Genomic DNA, 22,247 nt, shown 5'->3' on the forward strand with positions numbered 1-22,247 from the left:
ACCTTGGTATAAAACATACACTGGTTGAGAGAAGAAAAGAAAGGGAAGGGGAAGAAAGAGGAGGGATGGATAAAAACAAGACAAAAGGGGCTGTGCAGGTCACCAATGGCTAAGGGGATATAAATAGCAATGAGTTCACAGAAACAGACTGAAATGGCCTTTCCAGAATGTATTTTACTCATGGTAGACTTTTTAGGGGTTATCAGAACACCACTTTTTCGAACTGAGGATTCCTCGCCTGTGCTTCAATAGATTCCACAGGCAACTAATTCTTAGGGACTCTCATTTCTGCCTTCGTGACCACACGGATTCTCTGGTACCTCCTTGAATTGCCTGCCAAATGCTTAGATGTATGCCACATAAATGTATGGATATGGACGTCAGGAAGGTTTGCAAACCAGGCAGCACCCTGAGAATTAAGGAATGAGGCCTCTTAGTCAGGCTTTGTCATTCATTGTTCAGGTCATCTGCTGAGAATTGCTTGGCCTCTCTGGGTTTGGGACCCCTTATCTGGAGAGCAGAGATAACTGCTTTGGTTTATTTTACAAGGGTACTGTGTTGAGTGCTGAATGGTAGCTGCATTATACACAGTCAGTACACAGATTCTCTGTAATGCAAATTTATTAATGTAAAAAGACAGCAGACTAATATTTATTTCCTTTTCAAAGAGCTTCCATGTGTAATCTATGCTGTTGCCTTTGTCATTTTTTTGGTTCAACAAAACAGACTGAATGGGTAATGCAAATCATAACAGAATACTTACTAAGTGACAACTCCTGGATAATATCCATATTTGTATTTCAATGTAAGTAGCAAAATGATCAATGGTGACTTTGGGAACTACCTTCTTATTACACAGTCCATCTGTTGCTATGTTCTGTGGCTAAAAAATGGTGCCCACTAGCATACCATGGGAAATCTTTTGGTGGTGAGGGTACAATTCATCTAAGTCTTTGTAAATCCCTGCCCCCTCCCCCCACCACCACTGGGGATAACAACCAGAGCTACAAATCTACCCAGGAGCAACAATATGACCTTGAGGGACTCACACATATGGCAGTTCTGTAAATAAGACTAAGGAACCTAAAAACATCCTATGCCAACACTGAGCATGGCTAGGTCCTTTATTTTTCTTGTTGAAAAAAATAACAGGAACACTTCTGAGTGGACCAGAAGCCAGATGCCTAGATGATTCCCTCCCTTCTGAAAACAAAGATAGCTACAATCTTCAAAATTCTAGGAATTTGGAACTATAAGCCTTATTTATATGACAAACTAGAATGCTGATGCCAAATGCTATCTTGCAAAAAACTAATAATCTTTGGCTAATTCATATGTAGATATTTGGCCGGGGGGTGGGGAAGGACACTTTGTTCTTTTCATATCTGAGTCCTCTCATATTGGCAAAATATAGTCTGATCACATTTAGTTTTTTTATGTCTTCAGAATACCGTTTACCCAGTTTTAAAGAATCTACCTTTTTTGTTTGCATGGGCAGGTACCAGGAATTGAACCCGGGTCTCTGGCATAGCAGGTGAGAATTCTGCCACTGAACCACCAATGCACTACCCTCTACCTCTTTAAGAGGATAAAGCTTTCTCAAATCAGAGGTCAAGTTGTTTTAATAGAAATTGAAGTTTGCATGAAACTGTAAAAAGTCGATAGCAATGATACTGAAATGATGTGCTGGGTGAGCTAGAAAGACAATTTGTTCAACGAATGTGTAATTCAGAGAGTGTGGCCTTAATGTTATAAAATATTTTAGATCCTTGGGGTTGTCTGAAATTAGTGATGTGCCTTAACCTGGCTCTCCACTGCTTTGGGGCTTTGGGAGATAGGATATAGGAGCTGTAAGAAGTCATACTGTAGAAAGTAGGATATTTTGAACAAAAAATACAAATTATGGCATAAAGTCTTACTGCTTCAGATCCTTAGTGCTTGGTTCTAACAAATGCAACCTGGTCATGAAACTTGCTAATTTTAAAAATGCCACTTTAAAAACATTTTTTTCAAGGCTGCCATTAATATCTACTTGGCATACAGTAAGTGCTCAAAAAATACATTTTGAATGAATGAATGAATAAATGATCATTACAGCCCATTGAATCTTTGCTTTTAATAAACTCCTGCAGGGCTTCCATGTGCTTGTATCCATCAGAGATTCAGATCCATAGTGACTAGCTATCACTTTCAACAAGTCACAAATCTCTCTGAAACTCAGTTTTCTCATGGGCAAAAAGGAGACACTTATATTTACTTAAGGGTGGGCAAATAAAAAATACATGTATGTGCAAGTACTTTGCAAACTCTTAGGTACTTTGTTATTTGTAATAATTATAAGTTAACTCACTTCTCCATGACAGTCTTATACAGATTTTTAATCTGTGACAGTCTTATAGAGATCTTTGAATCTCCTGAATATTGTGGGGGCTTCCTTGTGACTCTTCTGATCTGTGTTGGAAGGATATGTTCATCCTAAGGGGGCTGTTTTCCAATCCAAATGCGCTTTTCTTGACCATCCTGCTTTTAGCCTTGGGGTCTCAAGCTAGCCATGCCTGTGACTCATCAAAAATGAAGCAATGTATCATCTATAACTTTCCAAAAGGTAAAACACATGCTATTTCGAGATTAACAGCCAAGGACTCCTTGTGCTTTTGCTATAATATTGGAGCTAAAGGCTGACATGGGGAAAACATGACTTGCGTCTGGCACATCTCTCCTGGTAATTTGGCATGTTTCTTTTATAGTAGAGCTACAGAAACTGTTCTACCATCTTTATTCTTGCTTTGGCTGCCAGAAAACTTGGTTATGGTTTGTGTTCAACTGAAGTAGCTCCTATCGGTCTAGAATTTTCAGTGATATTCTGCTCTTCTCCACTTCATTGGTTGGCTCTGAACCTTTTACTCTCAGCTTTGATTTTACTGCATCTGGGTGTTTATGGGGAGCCTCGAGTCTCTCTTCAAGGAAGGACGGGGATAGACGGTAAACACAGGAATGAGGGTCTTCTATGGCTGCTGAGAGACAGCAGCATGCTTTGGTCATGAGCATTTTCACTTTTCCAGGTCTCCATGCAATTCTTTAACTGCCTTCAAGAGGCACCCTTTACCCTGCTGATTGTCTTAAGCACTTTTCAGAAAATGTGCTCTACTTGAGAAAATATACACAACCAAGAGGTGCAATTTAAACAAAGCATTTCAGCTTAGTCATTCAACCAAAGCACAAGGCACATACTGTACCTACAGCCAATGAAATTAAATCTTGCATGAGGCTGAAAATGTTAAGCAAACAGATTCAAATCCCCTCAGTGGATATTCCTAGTGACTGTAGGGGAATATCTGCAGTAGTTCAGTACAGCTGTGTCCTGTTTTAGGGAAAGCTAAAGTATGAAAAGCAAACTTATAGAACAGACAGGTTGGGCGTGATTATTCATACCACAAAGAGATTGGTGCAAGTGTTCCTTCAAATAGCAACCGTCTTCAGTTAATTAGGATTCCATTTACAGAGATTCAATTTACACAACTTTCAGAAATATGCTTGTTTCATGAAATACAATACGCCTTAGGAGCTAGAGCCACCTAAATGGTTTAATTATTCTTCTTTCCCATCCCCAGGGATTTGTGCATTTTGAACATTTACCAGTGAAGTGTCAAATAATAAGTTCCATTTTTGGTTCAAGCCATTCAGGTTCAATATCTTTGTTCGCTCTCAAATTTAATAATATATAAGAGATTTGCTAATACAAAGTATTTGCCTTGCGAGGGTGTTCTGCAACTACCAGATCTGTTAGAGCCTGAAGGAGAAGCAAGGAAAATAAGATCAGTGACACCCAAAACAGAGCCCCTAGGATTTGGTACCTCTGAATGGGTAGAGCATTTTCTCAGTGGTTGTACTAATTCTTGGGGTTACTGACCCTAGGCGGGCTGCTTCAGGGGTCAGAAGGCAATAAAGGCAGGTTTTAGGTTTTTGTATTTTTCTACTCCCACAGTAAATATCTGATTTGAGTTCACTATTTCCTAAAACTGTGCACGCAGAGTGTTTTTCTTACTTTAAAAAAACAAACAAACAAAAAATTCGTGGGCAATGTTGGCTCAGTGGCAAAGTTTATGCCTGCCACGCCAGAGACATGGGTTCAGTTCTTGGTGCCTGCTCATGGGAAATTAAAAAAAAAAGAGTAAAAAACCTACAATGCTTTCCATTCCAAAGTGAAGTTATTCTCTTTGAATAGTTGAATGAGTAAGGATAGTGAAAGATTTCCACAAAAAACAGACAACTTTTAAACTGCAACTCCCTGCTTATTCACCCTGGCTGCCAAGAAATAATACCTAGCAATAACTGAAGAGGGTGAGTAAAAGTTTATGTGACAGTAAGGAGAAGCCACTGGCATTTAATGTCCTAGATATCTTCCCTCCCATCATCTGGCCCCAGGATGAAAGCCTGGGCCATATAATTAAGTTGGATGTGATATATCAAATAATCAAAGGACAGAAGCTAGAAGGGGCCTCTCTGGTCCCAGTGAAGCCTAGTGATAAAACCCTGGGAAGGAAAAGATTGCCTGCCATTTCCACTTGGATGGGCATTTCCTAGAAATGGCAGACTGTATATTTCTAAAGAGCACTTACAATGGGGCTGGCCCAGCAATCTGCTGAGAATAGCATTAAATAAAACATGTCTTCTTCCTCCCTTTTTCCCTCCCCTTACCTGGAGGCTGATTTGGGTCTGCTAATGCCCAAAACGTGATTTTGGATAAAATGAGTTGTAGTGGCAAGACTGAGAACTGGAGATAGCATGGTGATTAAGAGTATGGAGTGAGAGAGACTGCAAGGTGGGCCCAAGCTTTGCCACTTATTATCTATACAACCCTGGTAAATAACTTGACCTCGTTGAACTTCTATGCTCTCTTTGATCAAATGGGGATGATAATATATAACAAATGGGTTATACTAACTTTGGGGATGATAATATATAACAAATGTGTTATACTAACTTTATGATAAAAATTAAATGATGCATACAATGCTGTTCATGTTACTGCTGTTTTCATGAAGGCAGCAGAGATCCTGAGCTGAATACAAATCCAGATCTGCTGGAAAAGAAATCTGGCTGTCTTAAAAGGGCTTCTGGGGCTGGGGATGGTTTAAAAATTGGGCTACTTGAGTCTGTACCCCAGATATTCAACCTCTTCCCTGAGCAAGAACAGAAGTCACCTTCTGAGGTCAGTGGGGATAGACTCATGTAGTGGAAGAGGATGCAGCCAGTGCTTTTAAACAACCACCCCTGCAGTGGAATTGATTAGGAGATACATTCTAATGAACTGTTGAGTGATTACAACTCGAAGGAAGCTGGTGCTTGAACCCACTCCAGAGGGAGATGCCACAATCTACCAAGAGCCAATTTTGAAGCTGAATGTTCAAAAGGAAAATGGGGTGTTGGCACACTTCCCAGCTCTTGCTGCTGCTCCCCTTTGCTCTAAAATCTGCTTCTGGTCTTCTGAACTTATAGACAAAACGATTTCAGCAGTTCCCAATCCAAGAGCCAACGTACTGACATGAGAACTGACTGCAGGAAAAGATAACCCATTTTAATTACCTTTAGAATGATGCAGGGATTTGCTTTGGTGTACATTATAATTCCATTGCTTTGCAGAGTTCGTAGACGCAGAGCTAGCTTAAAGTCCTCTTCTTCACTATTTTCAGAGAGCCGGTATTTGATGTAACTGTTTCCAGCAAAGCTGAGGGAAGTGTGCCCTGAAAGGACCATTAAGAGAAGGCGTATATACTTGTAACACAGAGAAATGAGCAAGGATACATAAAGTTACCCAACAACTATCAAGCAAGTTGATTAAAGACAATGGGAATTTAATGAAGGCATTGAGGAGAGGCTAGTTTTGATTAAAAAGTAGTTCTCCATTTCACTTTACACTCTAATTTCAAAGTGAAAAAAAACTATTAACCACTCGGCTGCCAAAAAATTTGGTTGTCTCATGCCAAGGGCAACTTGGTAAATTCTATAACCTGGATTTTCGTAGTATCACTAAATTCCCAATTTTCACTCTCTAAAATTAAAGCTATTCAAAGATACCCCTCTATATCACAGCCATCACTTTAGGCACCCAAGAGCTTTCAATTTTATGAAAAAAAGAAAAAGAACTAAACCATTTTCATTTAAATCGGTATTATCCAAATATCCTAGCGCTAATTAGAAATAGAGTAATTGTACAACAATCATGGGCAGCCATAAGTTTTTTTTTTTTTTTTAAGAAAGGAGAAAGGAGATGGGCTGGAAAAAGAGATCTAAGGTTAGAACACTTGGCTTTATTGTCACCCTACATATCTACCTGCTGCCAGGCAGAACCACAGAAGGCAGAACTGAGCCAATCCTGTTGATCCCCATAGAGTAAGCCAAGTCTGGAGCACACTCTCCACTGGAAATGTTCCACTAACTGCATGCTATGTGCGTACACAGCATAATCTCTAATTATCTTCTAAGTCTAAATCTCAGATGATTTCAGAGGGGATATTTTTTCACTTCATGGGAAGCTCCATTCTTGAATCAACTATGAAAGAACTCTGGCATTTATTTTTAAGAACAGTGCTTTATTTTGCTACGACTGAATTTCTAGAAGCCAATGCTGAGCAAAGTGCCTTGCATGTACTAAGCATAGCTATTTTTTTATTTGCACCATAATTACTATTATTATTATCACTCAGTAAATATCTTGTGGATCCACAAATTGTTATAATGCGTTTGAATTATGAAGATACTCTATTACAAAAGGAGGATTCTATAGGTACAAAAAATGAACAATACTATTTTTAGATGAAGGAAGTGGTAGAGAACATGTGAATCAAATTTCACTGAAATTGAGTGAAAATCAAAAATGGAGGATCATTTGGATTGAAGTCACATAAAAACTGATTTTTTTTCTCTCTTTAATACATAGAGGTGTGCACCTCTCCTTTCTGGAACATGCAGTTAATGGAACATTCCCAGTGGAGAGCATGCATAATTGGTGCTCTAGGCTGGGCTTACTCTAAGGAGGTCAAGAGGATTGATTCAGCTCTACCTTCCATTTTGTGGCTGTGGATTTGAGTAGCCCTCTGAACTTCAAAGGCCAGGCCATAGATAATCTGACTTGTCTGCCCAACTAACAGTCTTCTATTTTCCATAACTTCACATCCTTAATATCCAAGGGACTCGATTAAAAACACATGTTGTGGTCTCCCCACGATACAGGGAGTCCATAGTCATTACATGTCTGCTTTGCACAGGCTGCAGCTGTGATAAACCCCATGTAAATCTGAAGGTGGATGTTGGCTGTGGTCCATTCTGAAGGGAAATGCTGCATGCAGGCAGAAATATCTTCTGGAAGGGATTGGGCAGTGTAATTTGTTCAAGGGCACAAGCTGCAGGAATACAAAATGTGACCCTCGTCACCCCATTCCACTCTGCACCTGAGCACTCTCCGAGCTTCCCTGGTGGACACTGGCAGAGGAATGGTCTCCTGCTTGCTTCATAACCGACACACTGCATGTCCCCTGGACACGGCTTCTCCAGGCAAGGATCGTTGGACCCTGGGCACAGCCCTCCTGTGATAAAAAGGGAACAAGCATGGTCAGCACACAAAGGGAGTCACCCTGCACTCTGGGGGCAGAAAAACTATTCCATAGGCTGGGCTCTGCTGGCTCCACACTGAGCAACTAAGAGGCCACCCAGAAGCAAGATGGCCTGGATGGTTTCACATGGTGTGGTTGTCCTGCCAGATGTCCCTACCAAAAGCTCACTGTCAGAGTGATGAGGTCAGAGCAGAGAGTAAATGGAGTTCTTCCTTTTAGGCTAAAATATGATAAGGCTGTGAACTGGACCAACTTTAGCTGGAAAAAAAAAAAGATCATGATGCAAGGCCTTTGGAAGTATTTATTGGGGGGCGGGGGGGCTCCTGCACACTGATGGCCATTTGAATGCTTCACTTGAATTTAGATTACTTCTGCAACCTCCTCCTGCCCTGAAAAATATGAATTCAGAAGTTAACTGCTGATATCAAAGGGGAAAAAGACTTTCTAAAGAAACATATGACTAGTTCTAAATTGTGAAAGCACAATTCACATCTGCTTTCTAATCCCATCTGCTACATGCTATTTTATTGATTAGCTGTCAGTGTGCTCTACCAGCTATCAAAAATAGTAGAATTATCCCTAGCAAAAGAAGGCTTCCTTTCTACCTGTTCGTTGTTCAGAGCATAGTAGGATGAAAGGTTAATCCCTCAGAGAGGAACTCCTAGAAAGGAGATTAAGTGATTAAGGCAATATTCAGGACCCACGTGAGTGATTTCAGAACTGTGGCAGTGGTGAAGATGGGTCCAATGAAAGGAGTGCACTTTTCATCAGTCCTGGATATTTAAAATATTATTATTACATTTTAAACCTGGTAAGAGTTTAAGTAGTAAAAGGACGATGAAAAAAAGAAGACACAACAATTTTCTAACTGGGTTAGTGGTGGTCCAAGAAGGCACTGTGAACCAAACACGTGTGGCTGAAAGCTTTATTCCTCAGTGAGACCTGCCTGTGGACTGTCCATCCTAATACCTTCCTCATTGTTAAACACAAGTCTCACTACACACTCATTTCTTTGTCCAGAAGAAAGCAGAAATTTAATGCTAAATACATATAAACACTTTAAGACTTTTTTTAATCCTTGAGAGGAGCAATATTCATCTTAAAGTCATAGATGAAAAGATTTTGACTGAAAATTTAGAATGGGCTCTAAAATACATAAGTGTCATTAAATACATCTCCCTAATTTCGTCCTCCAAAATCTTTATTCCTGTTTTATATTTAACAATATTCACGGAACTTAAAATAGCTGTTTGACTACCCCATGACCTATTACAAGAGGCTTTAGAAAGCCAATTTTCAGTAAATTGTGGTGCCTTCACTGAACAAATAATTGTCCAGGGCCAACTAGGTGATAGGCTGGGTGTACAGAGATGAAAATAAATGACTCTTCTTCTTTCTCTCCCCAGAAAATATCATGTGAACACATGATTACAATACAAAAAGATAAATTCCTTGAGTGCAAGGGAAGTACCAGAAAAGGAATAATTCTATTTCCTGAGAGACTGTCAGAAGTCTTCACAAAGGAAGGGAACATTTCAACTTGGGCTTGAAGGATGAGATGCTTTGAGTAAAAAAAGGGACTGTGCTTCACAGGAATGAACCAACCCTAATCAGTGGCTTAACTACATGCATATCTGAATTTTATTAACAGTAAATTCACAACTCTACCAATTGACTCTCAGCTGTTTCCATTACGTGAAGCTTCATCTCAGTTTCTGCACTTAGGCCTGCATACTTTCAGGGTTCTCTTAGAAAGCTGCTCCTAAATGATGACAATATGCTTAAAGATGCAAACTGAGCCCAACACTAACCTCTGCCACACGGAGGGGACAATGTGCATACATGAAAACAAAATACATTCCATCAAAGAGACATAACATCTGGATGTACTGGGCACCACCTTCCAATTAGACATGGAAACAGATGTTTATGTATTTGTATTTAACAAGTGTGCTACTTTCCATTCCACAGATTGGCCTTTCCCCCTCTATTTTAGCCAGTCTGAGGATACCCTGTTTGTAGATTTCTACATTTCTGAGATACAGCTATATATTTGCTATATTCATTATCTGTTTTACTCTGATGTAATGGCTGCCTTGCTAAGAAATCTTGCATTATCCAAAATCTAGTTTAAAAGCCACTGTTTCAAAGGGGAAAAGAGGACAAAAAACAAACAGCTTTAAGTATATATAATAAAAGCTAAATACTTCATTCAAGAATGAATCTAGCACTTGAGTACCTCTTTTTAATTCACGTCTTAGCCTTTTTATTTTTTTTATTTTACCATCAGCTCTACATTATCATTAAACAGGGCTTCGCACAGTAGCATCCCCATCCCCCGCTTTGGGTTCAAGCATAAAGCCATGCAGAGCGGTAGGTGGAGTTCAAACTCACAACTTTTGTCTTCTAATTTTCTTGTGTTATAACTCATTGCAGCCCAAATAATTCAATCTCAGGCCCTAATTAGTGGGTTGTGTTAGAGCCAATTCTCATTATGAATACTCCAGGTAGAGCATATATAAAATATTTTATTAAAATATGCATTACTATAAATATTACAGTAAATATATTCTAATATTAATGCCAATATAAATATTACATATAAAGTAATGCATATTTTTATGCATCCCAGCAACCACTGACTTCGATGGTTCTTTTCCCTTCCTCTTTGAATAGGTTCTTTCAGATAAAGGGGACTTTTCTTGGCAAGGGAACTGATTCTTGATGCTTTAAAACTCCTCTGGGGCCATGTACTCTACTCATGGGCCACTCTTTTGTGGCTCAGCGAAATCTGAAGGCAGATCAGAGTCTGAGGTTAGTGTAAATGTAATGTATTTCTTAGCTGGGGACAGGTGCGAACAAGCATGCAAACTGCTGTCTATTCCATGTAGGGAAAAACATTTTAGTTACTGAAAAGTAGGTTTCTCAAAACTAAATACTCGCCATATCTAGTATTATAGTTCTTTCCTCTCTATCAGCTATCATAAATAATTAGGGCCCTTCTGACATATGTATTGTCAAGGGGACTTAACCTTTGTGCTCCAACCCTGAATGATGTTATGTGACCCTTGGCCTCAGGTGCATCGTGATTGGGTTCTGGCACCACTTTTCTAGGGAAGAGCTCCTCTCCTTCCAGCTTCACCCCCAATTCTCTAGCTCCATAAACCCAATATCTTATAAATGGACACCAAGGATTTGAGTAGGTTTTAGAAATCACATGTTTACAACATCCCCTTCTCAGAGAAGTGTATATACCTATTATTGTTAAGAGACACGAAGACCCTCTCTCTGGTGGCAGAAAACACTTCATCAGCTCCCAAATAGCAGCTAAGTGACAACTGTATCAACTCCTGTTGACTTCTGGGAAGAGGTTTATCTCATTAACTATCACTAAATAATCCAGGTTTAATTGACTTTCTCTATGTTCAGTGACAGCTGTGGGGTAGGGGCTTGTTGACCTACATGCTCTGTAACTCCAGACATCTGTCAATTCAGTGCCTCAGTGGGTATTATGGGAGAAGGGTCCTGCTTTAGCAAACCAACTAATACCATTTGTTCTACTTCAGGGCAGGACAGAAGGATCAGACATTTTTAGCTCCTGTTACAACATAAAACAAAAAGACGGAGTAAACTCTGTTCCCCATTCCCAGATCTCTCCAGGAGGGGGACAGTGTACTGGGAATACGTGCCACATTTTTAGCAGCAGACCTGGGGTATAGCCCTGGCTATTTATCCAATTTATTCACTGTGTGACCCTGAATGAGTCACTTGACTTCTCTGGGCCTTAATTTCTTCTCTTTTGAAAAAAATGAGGATAATAATTCCTCATAAAATTACGAGAATTAAATGGCCTGGTGTATATGAAAGCAATTTGTAATGAAAAAACTTTTATAGTAAAAACAAATTACTACAAGGTCTTAAAACTGGAGGCACTAGTTTGACTCAAAAACATGGTGGAGACCTGAACAGAAATGTTAGCTTTTTACTTGCCTTTTTTTTGGTCAAATTCATGATTTATAAGTTTAAAGATGAGATGTGTACACTGGAGGCAAAAATAAGGCCTGGAGCTTTTCATTAATGAGCCTCATAGAGTAGGTGTAACCAACGTCAGGACCTTGCACCTTCTTGGTCTCAACTGGAGTAGTTCTTTCCACACAGTCTCTCCACCAGGAGGAAGGCACACCCAGTGTGGCCATTCCCCGAAAGGTTTCCCACCTGCTCAGGTGGAAATCGAGGTCACCTTGTACAGAATGGGCAACATACAATTCACTTGAGCAGAAGCTTCAGAGCTTTGCAACATGCTTTCTACCATTTGTCTGCCTCTCCCCTCTCATCTCCCCAGCATCCCCACAGCCCCCTATGTCAAGCCTATGCCATGAGCCAATATATTAGTATCCAGCTGTGATTATTACCACTGCCACTGGAGCTGATTCAACCTCTTGATTTGTGTCTCTGCCTCATTACACTGAAGAATCCAATAACTAATGGTAAATATTCTACAGCCTGAATTCACACGCTGTGCCAAGATGCATGTCCTGGCAAATGGCACATAAGTCAATAAGCCCCTCCTCTTAATTCTTGGCCTGAAAGAAGTTTTAAAGCACATTATCACTTTGAAGTGATCTCTTTTGGTTCTCCCAGAAGCAAAGAATCATCTGGGATGGGGTTTGCATGGCTCAGCCATATTTTCTGGATGATTTCACCAAAGGCCGAGTGTACTTTCATTCAAGACATTCTGTCTGGGGCAGCTGTGGGTTTGTGAAGAATATTTAAGGGAATATCCACGTGCTGAGAAGCATCTACCATCACTTCCAAAACACTCCTGACATTTTGGGATTTGACCTTCTGGAGATGAGGCATCTACAGAGATATATCTGTTAGGAAAGAGAAATGGAAAATACCCAGTTTGCAAGGGGAACCAATTTAAGATTCTGAGAAAATACTGAGAGTTATTCAAAACCACTGGGATTGGGGCTGTTGGTATACTCCTCAGATAATTCATATTACAAACCCCAGCACAAATGCTAACCCAATCTCAGATTGTTTTTCTGCATTTTGAATTTTGTCAAGGCCAAATTTAAGTGGTACACTGCCTCACAGAAGGCTTCATCATTTTATTTTCATTATAATATAAGAGAGCATTACTAAAAATAAAAAAATTTAAGAAAAAGAGCATTACCAAGGCCTGCCATCAGCAGGTTTACGTGTCCCACATTCCTTCCTAGGACTGTCTACTCTCCTTGCCATCGAGTCCAAACAAGCTCCTTGTCTATTGCCCAGTGCATGATGCTGTTTTGTGCTAAACTGTAGACCCCATGAGGATGAGAACCACTTTGTCTCATTCACCCTACCCAGGGTCTGGCAAAAAGCGGCACTCAATAATTAAGTGCTGAGTGAATAAACAAATGAAAAGATGCCCAAAGTCCCTGCTTCTCTACGCTGGTCTCTCTGCTTAAAATGCATCCCTGCTTGGCAAAGATCCAGTATGACAAGCTTCATTGCCTCCAAAAAGCCTTTTCTGGACTCCTTCAATAAGAACTTATAACTCCCTCCCTGATGTCTCCTTATGTCCCAACTCTGCTGCTTATAATTCTTCACAGCACGTATTTGCTTAGAGCCAAGGAACAAGAAGGAACTTCAGGTATGTGGCTAGGAAGGCAGACTCAAGGGGTCATAGCTAGCCTTAGATATCTGGAGGGCAGCTTGCAGAAGAGGGGTTAGATGTGTTTGGGTTCTGTGTGGCTCTAAAAGATAGAGATGGGTGACATTAGGAAGAGGTGGATTTTGGTGCACTCAAGAGAGAAGTTTGTCTAAGGGCTGCTTTGTGGGATAGTGCACTCCTAGCATTGGTGCTCAAACTATGGCTGAGTTTCTGTGTCTGGATTATAGTAAGCAAGACGTCTGCAGTGGGTGGGAGGGTGGATTGGGTAACTTGCAAGTTCCTTCCAAATATGCGCACAGGTGGTAAGATACAGTGGTTAAGAAGTATGTTGAGTAAGACTGTAGGGGTGAATCTGGTTTGGCCATTTATTAGCCCCATGACCTTAAGCAACCCAATTGACCTTTCCAAGTCTTATTTCCCTCAACATCTGAAAGTTAACAGTATCTGTTTTTAGGGTTGTTGTATGGATTAAATGCAATTACAAATGTGTGAAAATAGCACGGTGTTACTACGGGCTCAAAAAAATGTTAGTTGTTATATTTGTCCTTGCCTCGATGTGTGTACTAAATTTGTACATTATTTCTCATCTCCATGCCTTGGCTCTAATGCTCCTCAGTCTGGAACCTCTTTTCCCTTCACCTACCTAATTCTAGACATCCTTTCATACTTAACTCAGTTATCATCCTGCCCAGTGCCCTGGTGCCCTTCCTAATACACCTAGCAAACCCTTCTGACAAGTGCCATACCCCCACTCACTGTTACTCATTGCTAACAATGCTTCATCCATGGTAAAACATTCAATTCAATTAATCTTTTTTTTTTTGAGCCCTAGGTTCTATTCTGTCTTTCATATCTGAATAAAGACCTTGACAAATCGGGTTTCATAAACTGATAAACTCACCGGTCTTAAGTTCCAATGGCTTCATTGGGGGTTCATTCTCTTGGACAAATGTCTCTAGACTTTTGAAAAATCAATAAAAATTTAAAAAAATGGACAATAAGCATAGCCCCATGGGCTGTCACTGGTGGCCTTTTCTCTTGTTTCCCCTTTAGGGGCTCGAGTACATCTATCAATCCTCATTTGATTAAGTTGGTGTCAGGCTTTCCAAGATTTCTCTAAGTTCTGTTCAGATATGATGTTTGACTCTAGCTGGAATTTAATGAGCCCATTTGCCACTAAAATCCAAGTTTGCCTCCATTTTCTCAAAGCAATTCAGCATTTTGGTTCAAGACATTAAAAGATAACTGGAGCAAAAAAATCTGCATGAAAAATAGATGAGCTGGAAGTTGGGAGGAGGATAGAATACGGAGGCCAAGTCTGATAAACACTATGCAGCCTTGAATGGTGGTGACCTCCACTTATCATGTTAACTAGTTTACCAAGTGGGAGGAAAGTCCATTTAATGAAACTGCCAACCTCTCAGAGTAAACAGATGTGCAGTTAATATTAGTTTTGTGTGTGTGCATGTGTGTGTGTGATTTGGGGGATCCATTTATTGAATTCAATGGCCTCTCCTTTCTAATAAATGAGAAGACATTTAAAACTGCCTATTGATTTCCTTAATAAATCTTCACTGTATTTTTTTTTTAAGAGGAAACTTTAGGAGAAGTGAAAGAGCAATTAAAATTATAACTAAGATTTGCCTCATGAACCTGAAGGAAAATTTTTCTTTTTTTTTCTTACTGTGAGATTTCTCAAAGTTTGGTTTCTTGACCACCAGCATCAGAGTCACCCATACAGATGCCAAGGCTGCACCCTAAATGTACTGCCTATATCTGAGGGTGAGCATTTTTAATGCCAGGAATGGTCATTTTTACTAAGTCCCAATCATTAGAACCTGAGAGAATCTCTGCCTTACTGAGATCATATTGTGAGGCTTGCCAAGAAAAATGGGGTTGAGTATTTTTATAGAGTACACAGCACTGGAGTCATGATACACATAAAAACTGGAAACATCCGTGTTGTTAAGATGCAAGTAATAAAATAGGGGCACAAGATGGACCTTTACTGAATCAGCATGCCACTCTCACCACCAGCTGTGTGACCTGGCAAGGCACGTAGCTACCACATTTATAAAATGGAGATCATTGTACATCATCTGCTGAAGATGGGACTGTGCCAGATGAACGTCTGAGGTCCTTTCACCTCTAAAATCCAGTATTTTATTTTACAACTTAATTATAAGAGTTAGTTGAAGGTGAGAAGGGGCTGAAAGCATGGTCTGATGCTGTACAGAGCTCTTGTTGAGCTTTTCAATCCAAGAGGATCTTCCCTAAGGAAGTGCAGGGGCTGACTTCTGGCACTGTGGCTTACTGGGTGTACGAAAGATTCCTGGGGACTCGAGCGCAGCAGGCTGGAGCAAGAAAATCACATTGGAACTTACTATATTTAAAACATTAGTGTTTCATGTAATTTTTTTTTTTTTTACATGAGACACTAATTTTACAGGGCAAGTTCTCATATGTTCAATAAAAATTATCCCTCTAATTTCCTTCTTTAAAGAAATTCTGCACAGCCTGTCCTCTCCTAGCTGTTCCTGATAGACTCATATATATATATACCTCAAAACCCAGCACAGAGGTGGTCTCTGTTGTACAAATATTACAGAAAGCGGTCTTCAGGTCATAGGAAGGACTCTGTCTTATCTAGCTCCTAGAACTTATTATACACTATCATAGCAAAGAGGTACTGCGAGCTGGCTTCACAATTCCTAAGGACAGAGACTGTCTTTTTCACCTTTGAATCATCAGTTCTTAGGACACACTTGCCTCTTCAGAGATTTGCTGAATCAAATGGGTTCTTAGAACACAAGAATTAATTAGCTGGTATACTTTCTCTTGCAAGGTCTGCCCTGTCCTATCCTGAACCCCCTTTGAACTCTGCTGCACTAAGTCTCTAGCAAGGCTTGGATGCATAAATCAGTTGCCTAAAAAGGAAATCTAAGTGAGGTATGGACAGCTGGCAATCATAAATCCTGCATGTTGGTGACATCTGCCAGAAATGTATTTCATCTAGAATGCATGCTTCGAGTTATCAGAATACCTAATTTACATATTCAGCAGGTCTGGACATGACTGCATCTGCCTGACAAAACACAAACAGAATTTACTGGGTACCCACAGAGTGCCTGGCACTCTTCTGAACTGCTTGCAGGCTGTCAAAATGTCTCTCAGAAGGAGCTGTACGCTCTGGGGCCCCTGCTGATAAGCTCAAACTGCAGCCAAGAACTTTCTACAAGCAAAAAGACCAGAGGCCCATCTTGCCTGTCCCCATTACGTAAAGGGATGTTTTATAAATGGCCTCTCTTCTGGCCACTGTCCCTTTGGACTGAGTACACACTGGCTACAAAAACTCTGGGTGTGAGTTTCTTAGAAGGGGGCAGTGAATTTTGGCTGCTCATGTCAGAGAAAGGAAAAGAGGGCGAGAACAATGCTTCTCATCAAACACTGTGATCGTGTGGCTCTGCACAGCCACGACCTCTGACCAGGAGATGTCAAGGTTCGGTGAGTCTAGTTACATTCACAAACATGAACCATTCCATCCCTACCCCTCTGAGGGCTGAATCTACCCCGTGACTGTGCTCCTGGACATCTGACCCTTGTTTCTCACTGAAGCAAATCTTATAGCCCCTACCCTCTGCAGGAGCTTCCTAACTTGTTTCCCTGTCTCTAGTCTGGCCACCTCTAATCCATTTCCCTCTAAGGCCAAAAGACTCTTTGTATAGACAGAACTGATCTTGTCATTTCTGCACTTCCAATCAGTCAATGGTTCTCACTGCCTTGGGATAATTTCTAAATTCTTCATCCTTGCTGACAGCCCTTGTGCAATCACTGGGCCGTTCACTAGTCTCATCTGTCACCACCCCACCTCCACCCACCCCTGCTCCTCCCAGCTGCAGGGAGTCTCTCTCAATTCCTTCCATGCAGGTTCCCTCTTTTGCCTTCACATCTTCCTCACACAAGCCTGGCCCACTCTCCCTCCCCTACCACTTTTCACACATCTAATTTCTACCCAGCTGTTATCTCAACTTAGAGGATACCCTCTTTGGGAAACCTTCCCCCACTTGATTGGGTACCCGCTCCCTCCATCCTCCCACAGGACTCTGTACTTCCCCTAACAATACTCATTGTGTGGACTACAGCTTGCCTGTTTGTACACCTGTGATACTAAGTCATAAGCTCCACGAGAGCAGGGGATAAACTCTCTGGTTACTCCTGTAGCCCCAGCATCTATCAAAGTGACTGGGGCACATAATAGTCGTCAATAAATATTTTGTTTTTTGAGTGAATGAATGGATGTATGCATGTGAGGAATAGTAACACAGTCTACTCCTCAAACCTGGGGAGGTGGGAAGGAACTCCCTAAATGCACCCACCGTTACAAGTGCAGCGTACATTCCTGTAGAAACGTGGACACACAAAACTGATGCGAGCTGTGCTATAGGTCATGAGTGCATGGGAATCCAGCGACAAGCCTTGCTCACAATGCTGCTCCTGACAGTCCAGCCCCGAGCAGTTCTTCTCCAGGATGGCCGAGATGCGCATGACATTCTCCAGATGTCTCCTGGCATTGGACAGCTTCTGGATCAGGTAGGCCGGCTTGTAGAACTCACTGCTGTGCATCTCCACTGCAAACAGCATGTCCAGCTGGGTGGTGCCTGCCACGGGCTGGATGCTGATGATGTGTAAGCTGTCCTGCTTCTGGGAGAGGACCGCGTTCCGCAGAGTGCGCCGGAACCCATGCATGTGCAGCCCCACAAAGTCCTCGGGGGACACGTTCTCGAAGCGGATGGTGACAGTGTTCTGCAGCATCTCATGGACCAGCTGCTCCACGTGCACGACCACGTCGATGGGCACCTGGAAGCGACCGTCACTCACTGACACATTCAGGACGTACTTGCCACTGTCCAGGCCTCCCAAGGCAATGATTTTCCCATCGTGACTGTTGACTTTGAACAAGCTTTTCTGCTCTGATTTCAGGGCAAACGTAAGCACATCATACATGTCTTGATCTGTGGCATGGATCTTCCCAATGACGCCACCAGGAAAGTCGTCCTCCATGGTGACGATGAAAATTTCCAGGGGGATGGCTGTGGGCTTGTGGATACTTTCCTCGATGACCCGCACGTGAATGTAGGAGTGAGACACTTGCTGAGGTTTGCCTGAGTCCTTTGCCTAAGACAACGAAAAGGAGAGGCAAGGAACTAAGGAAAAAAATCATAATAATGATAATAATTTTAAAAACCCCACTCAGATAGAAGACATCTGTACCTCAAACCCTGTTTGCTTCTTCCTCCATCCCTGGCCACTTTTCTGCAAGACGCTGAAGGTGTTCATTTAAGTAAGAGGATTTATCACCTTTAATCCCCATTCGTACACTCTGTTATGGACAACGAAATGCTTCAACACAATAAAGCCAGGTGGGAGGTGACTAGAGGAGGCGAGAGGATGCGTGGAGACCCAACACACCCACACAGGCTGTGGCCTTGTTTTCATTTTGGACAGAAAGCTCAGGAAACCTTGCAAAATGGCATTCCCACTCCGAGGGGGAATCTTTGCTCTCTGTTTGATGCTTTCTTTTTGACTGGTCCCGATGTCACATTTCTGCCCACTTCAGAAACAACATTATGTAAGTGGGAATTATACCATATTAAAGTTTAGAATAAAAATGGTGTATCAAAGGGAAAAACAGGTAGCCTGAAAAAAACCTTTTTATCTCTTCTTTCTTCACATAAGAATTATAGAAAACTACTCTGATCTTTATTGAACGTCTGCCACATGCAATGTGGACGTAATTAGTGCTGTAAGACTTTGGGAGGAGGCGGGAGTCCCATGGGCTAGGACCACAAAGCAGATGTCTGAGGATGTGGGCTGCAGTGGACCTTGCAGGCCAGGTGGGAGCTGGGTAGATGCGTCCTTCTATGTGTAAGGCAGGATAAGAGCAAGGACTTGGATGTCACACAGACTAGAGTTCACCACACTACATGTCTGGAGTTACTTATTTTTCTGAGCTTCAAACTTCATACCTCTGATATGAGTAAAATAGTATATATATCTTACAGGGTTATTGTGGGGATTATAAGAGAGAATTATTGCAATGTACTTAGCATAGGCCTGGCCCAGAGAAACCACTTAATACACAATAGTTAGTGTGATGGTCATTACTTTTTTTATTATAATCTTTACATCATCACGTGCTTTATTTGATAGACTACGTAAATGGGAAATTCATGTCAGAAGAGAAAAGGTGAGCAAGTCAGGTTGAGCTTGAAATCAAACTGTGGAGACTTCTGAATGACAGTGATGAGTTTGGACTTGACAGACCAGAAGTTGCCCACTCAAATGTCAGAGAGGTGGGAGGCCATTGAGTGTAAGATGATAGAGAGTAATGGGGACATGTCCTGAGAAGAACAGGGGAGTGATGCTTGCCTAAAGGCACTAAAATGCAAAATCTGAAAGTCCGAAGGCCAGGGTTCAGTCTACAGACCTCAGGTTTTCAGGCACTGAGAGGCCACAGATGGTTTTAGTTTAGAGCAGGAGTATGGCACACTTGTTCTGTAGAGGGCTAGGCAATAAATATTCTAGGCTTTGCGAGTTTTACAGTCTGTATCACAACTATTCTACACTGTCATTATAGCACTAAAGCAGCCATAAACCACATGTAAGTGATTGGGTGAGGCTGTGTTCCAATAAAACTTTATTCAAAAAGTTTCTTTAAAAGTGGAAGGCATCCAGTGCCTGCCCATGCAAAAAAAAAAAAAAAAAAAAAAAGGGCAGGGAGTGCAAGGGTAGTTCAGATGGAATTCTCCTGTGCCATACAAGAGACCCAGGTTTGATTGCCGGTCCACACACTTTCCCCAAAAAAGAAGCAAAACAAACAAACAAATAAAACTTAAACAAATGGTGCCACAATAACATGATATTCACATTGAAAAATAATGAAATGTGACCCTGACATAAAGCATACAAAAAAAAAAAAATGGAGGGCAGAATTTGGCACAGAAACTGTGGTTTGTTGACCCATGGTTTTGACATAATCAAAGTGGGATAACTAATGTGGGAGGAATTTAGGGATGGACTAGAAGAGAATAAAGCTGAAGAAAGATGAATCACCGAGAAGATCCTGCAAAAGCGTGAGGTGATATGGAATAAAGGAAGTTGAGGAAATTACTGGTCATTATCTTAATATGATTTAGCCATATCATGGCCTCCACTTTTAGAGAAACCTCAGCGTGGTAGCCTTCTCCAGTGAAGCAGCAGGAATGTACGTGATGCACCCAGGGACATTATGAAGAAATAAACACAGGACTTGGTGGTAGTTTAATTGGAGGGACTAGGGAGTTAGAGCCCTCTCAGGAGATTCCAAAGCCTGAGATGTCCAATCTGATTTCTGGACTCTAACAACTAGGGAGGGCATGCAGAGAATTGTACTAGCTTCAGTGAGAAGACACTAAAAATAGGCCCGTGTCCTTGAACACCACATCGTGGTATGAAATGATTTACATTATATTGGAGGAGTGACTGGCAACTGAAGAGTTCACTCTCGTATTCAGAGCTCAGAAGTCATTAATTTGGAAGGTTTCATGGAGCTGAGTAACATACAATTTATCAAAAGAGATAATTAAATGCTATAAAATGAAAATATTTACTGTTGTTATCACTGATACTAATGCAATGAGATTAATTTGCCTTCTATGGGAAAAAAAGTCACTTAGTTTCACTGATGAGGCCCAAACTTGGTCTTGGCAAAATTCATACACTTTTTGGTACTCTCTTATTTCCAGCTCCTAACATACCATTTTCAGATCTGTTACTTTTGCCTCTTTATCCCATTTTATTTCATACAGGCCAATGAGCTTGAGGAGGCTGAAATGATGGGATTTGGAGTCAACTTCTCAAGGCTAGTGCAGCTGAGTCCTTGGTCCACTTTTACTGCTTCAGTGGAGAAGGCTACCAAGCTGAGGTTTCTCCAAAAGTGGAGGCCATGCTATGGCTAAATCACATTAAGATAATGTCTAGTAATTTCCTCAATTGGGACAATATGAAAAATAATACTTAGTGTAAGGTAGCAGAACTTGAACAATAAGTTGCCTTTGGAGGTCAGTTAGCATCTCAGCAATTTTTAGACTACACATTTAAGCCCAGTGACGCTCTTCTTGGTACTCCCTATAGGAATGTCCCTCCTCAACAACAATGCCTTCCTTCCTTCCTGTTCAATCTCACACACGGAGGCTGCTTTTTTTGGGTGTGAAATTGAATTTGAGATAAAAAGGGGAACATTTCTGCATGGTAACGAATTATGTCGATGGGCACAGAACAAGCAGGAGTGAAAGACAGCCTGATTTGATAGAGGCCGAGACGTACTTGGACACACAGCACATATTCTGGCAATTCCGTGTGCTGGAAGACCACGGCTGACCGCAGGGTCCCATGCGCGTCCAACACAAACTCCTCCTCTTCATTTCCCGACAAAATAGAGAATGAGAAGGGAGGCCCATTGTGAAAGGAATCTCTGTCTGTCACCACCAGCTGTAAAATGCTGGTGCCTACTGGCTTATTTTCCTGCAAAAAAGAGTATATTGAAAAGGAAGATAAAATTACACCTTTTTACACACACACACAAAAACCCCATCATTATAGATGGAAAACAGGGCTTTCAGGGGGAAGGGATGCCTTGTGATATCTTTTCTTCTGGCAACATGCTGGCATCCAATAGTCATATGTCCTGTCCTTGGCTCCCGCCTCACAACTGCCCTATGAGACCATAAACTGGAGAGGAGAGCTCAAGGGCTTTGCGCTAAATGGGTTTATAGTTTCCAAGGATGGTCCTGGGCTATACCTCATCCTCACAATGCTTGAAATAGCCTGAATTTATGTGAATAGCTCTGGGAATTGATGGCACTCACCAGTCTTTTCGACTGTGTTGAAAATCCTCCTGGGCCAAGAAGACATCTACATGTCAGGATGGGAAG

At 41.3% G+C, this 22,247-nt stretch overlaps 1 protein-coding gene across 4 annotated transcripts in view; it reads right to left on the reverse strand.

Annotated features, from left to right (window-relative positions):
* The window catches only part of FAT3 (FAT atypical cadherin 3), a 655,772-nt gene that overhangs the window by 28,478 nt on the left and 605,047 nt on the right, over positions 1–22,247 (reverse strand). For all 4 annotated transcript variants that reach the window (XM_077113295.1, XM_077113294.1, XM_077113296.1 and 1 more), the window contains 4 exons: positions 21,640–21,837; positions 17,652–18,450; positions 7,452–7,586; positions 5,587–5,744 (listed from right to left, as the gene is read on the reverse strand). In XM_077113295.1, the coding sequence (XP_076969410.1) occupies positions 5,587–5,744; positions 7,452–7,586; positions 17,652–18,450; positions 21,640–21,837 (1,290 nt within the window). The remainder of the gene's footprint in view (positions 1–5,586; positions 5,745–7,451; positions 7,587–17,651; positions 18,451–21,639; positions 21,838–22,247) is intronic.

Source organism: Tamandua tetradactyla, chromosome 8 (genome assembly GCF_023851605.1).
Source record: "Tamandua tetradactyla isolate mTamTet1 chromosome 8, mTamTet1.pri, whole genome shotgun sequence".
NCBI classification, from domain to species: domain Eukaryota; kingdom Metazoa; phylum Chordata; class Mammalia; order Pilosa; family Myrmecophagidae; genus Tamandua; species Tamandua tetradactyla.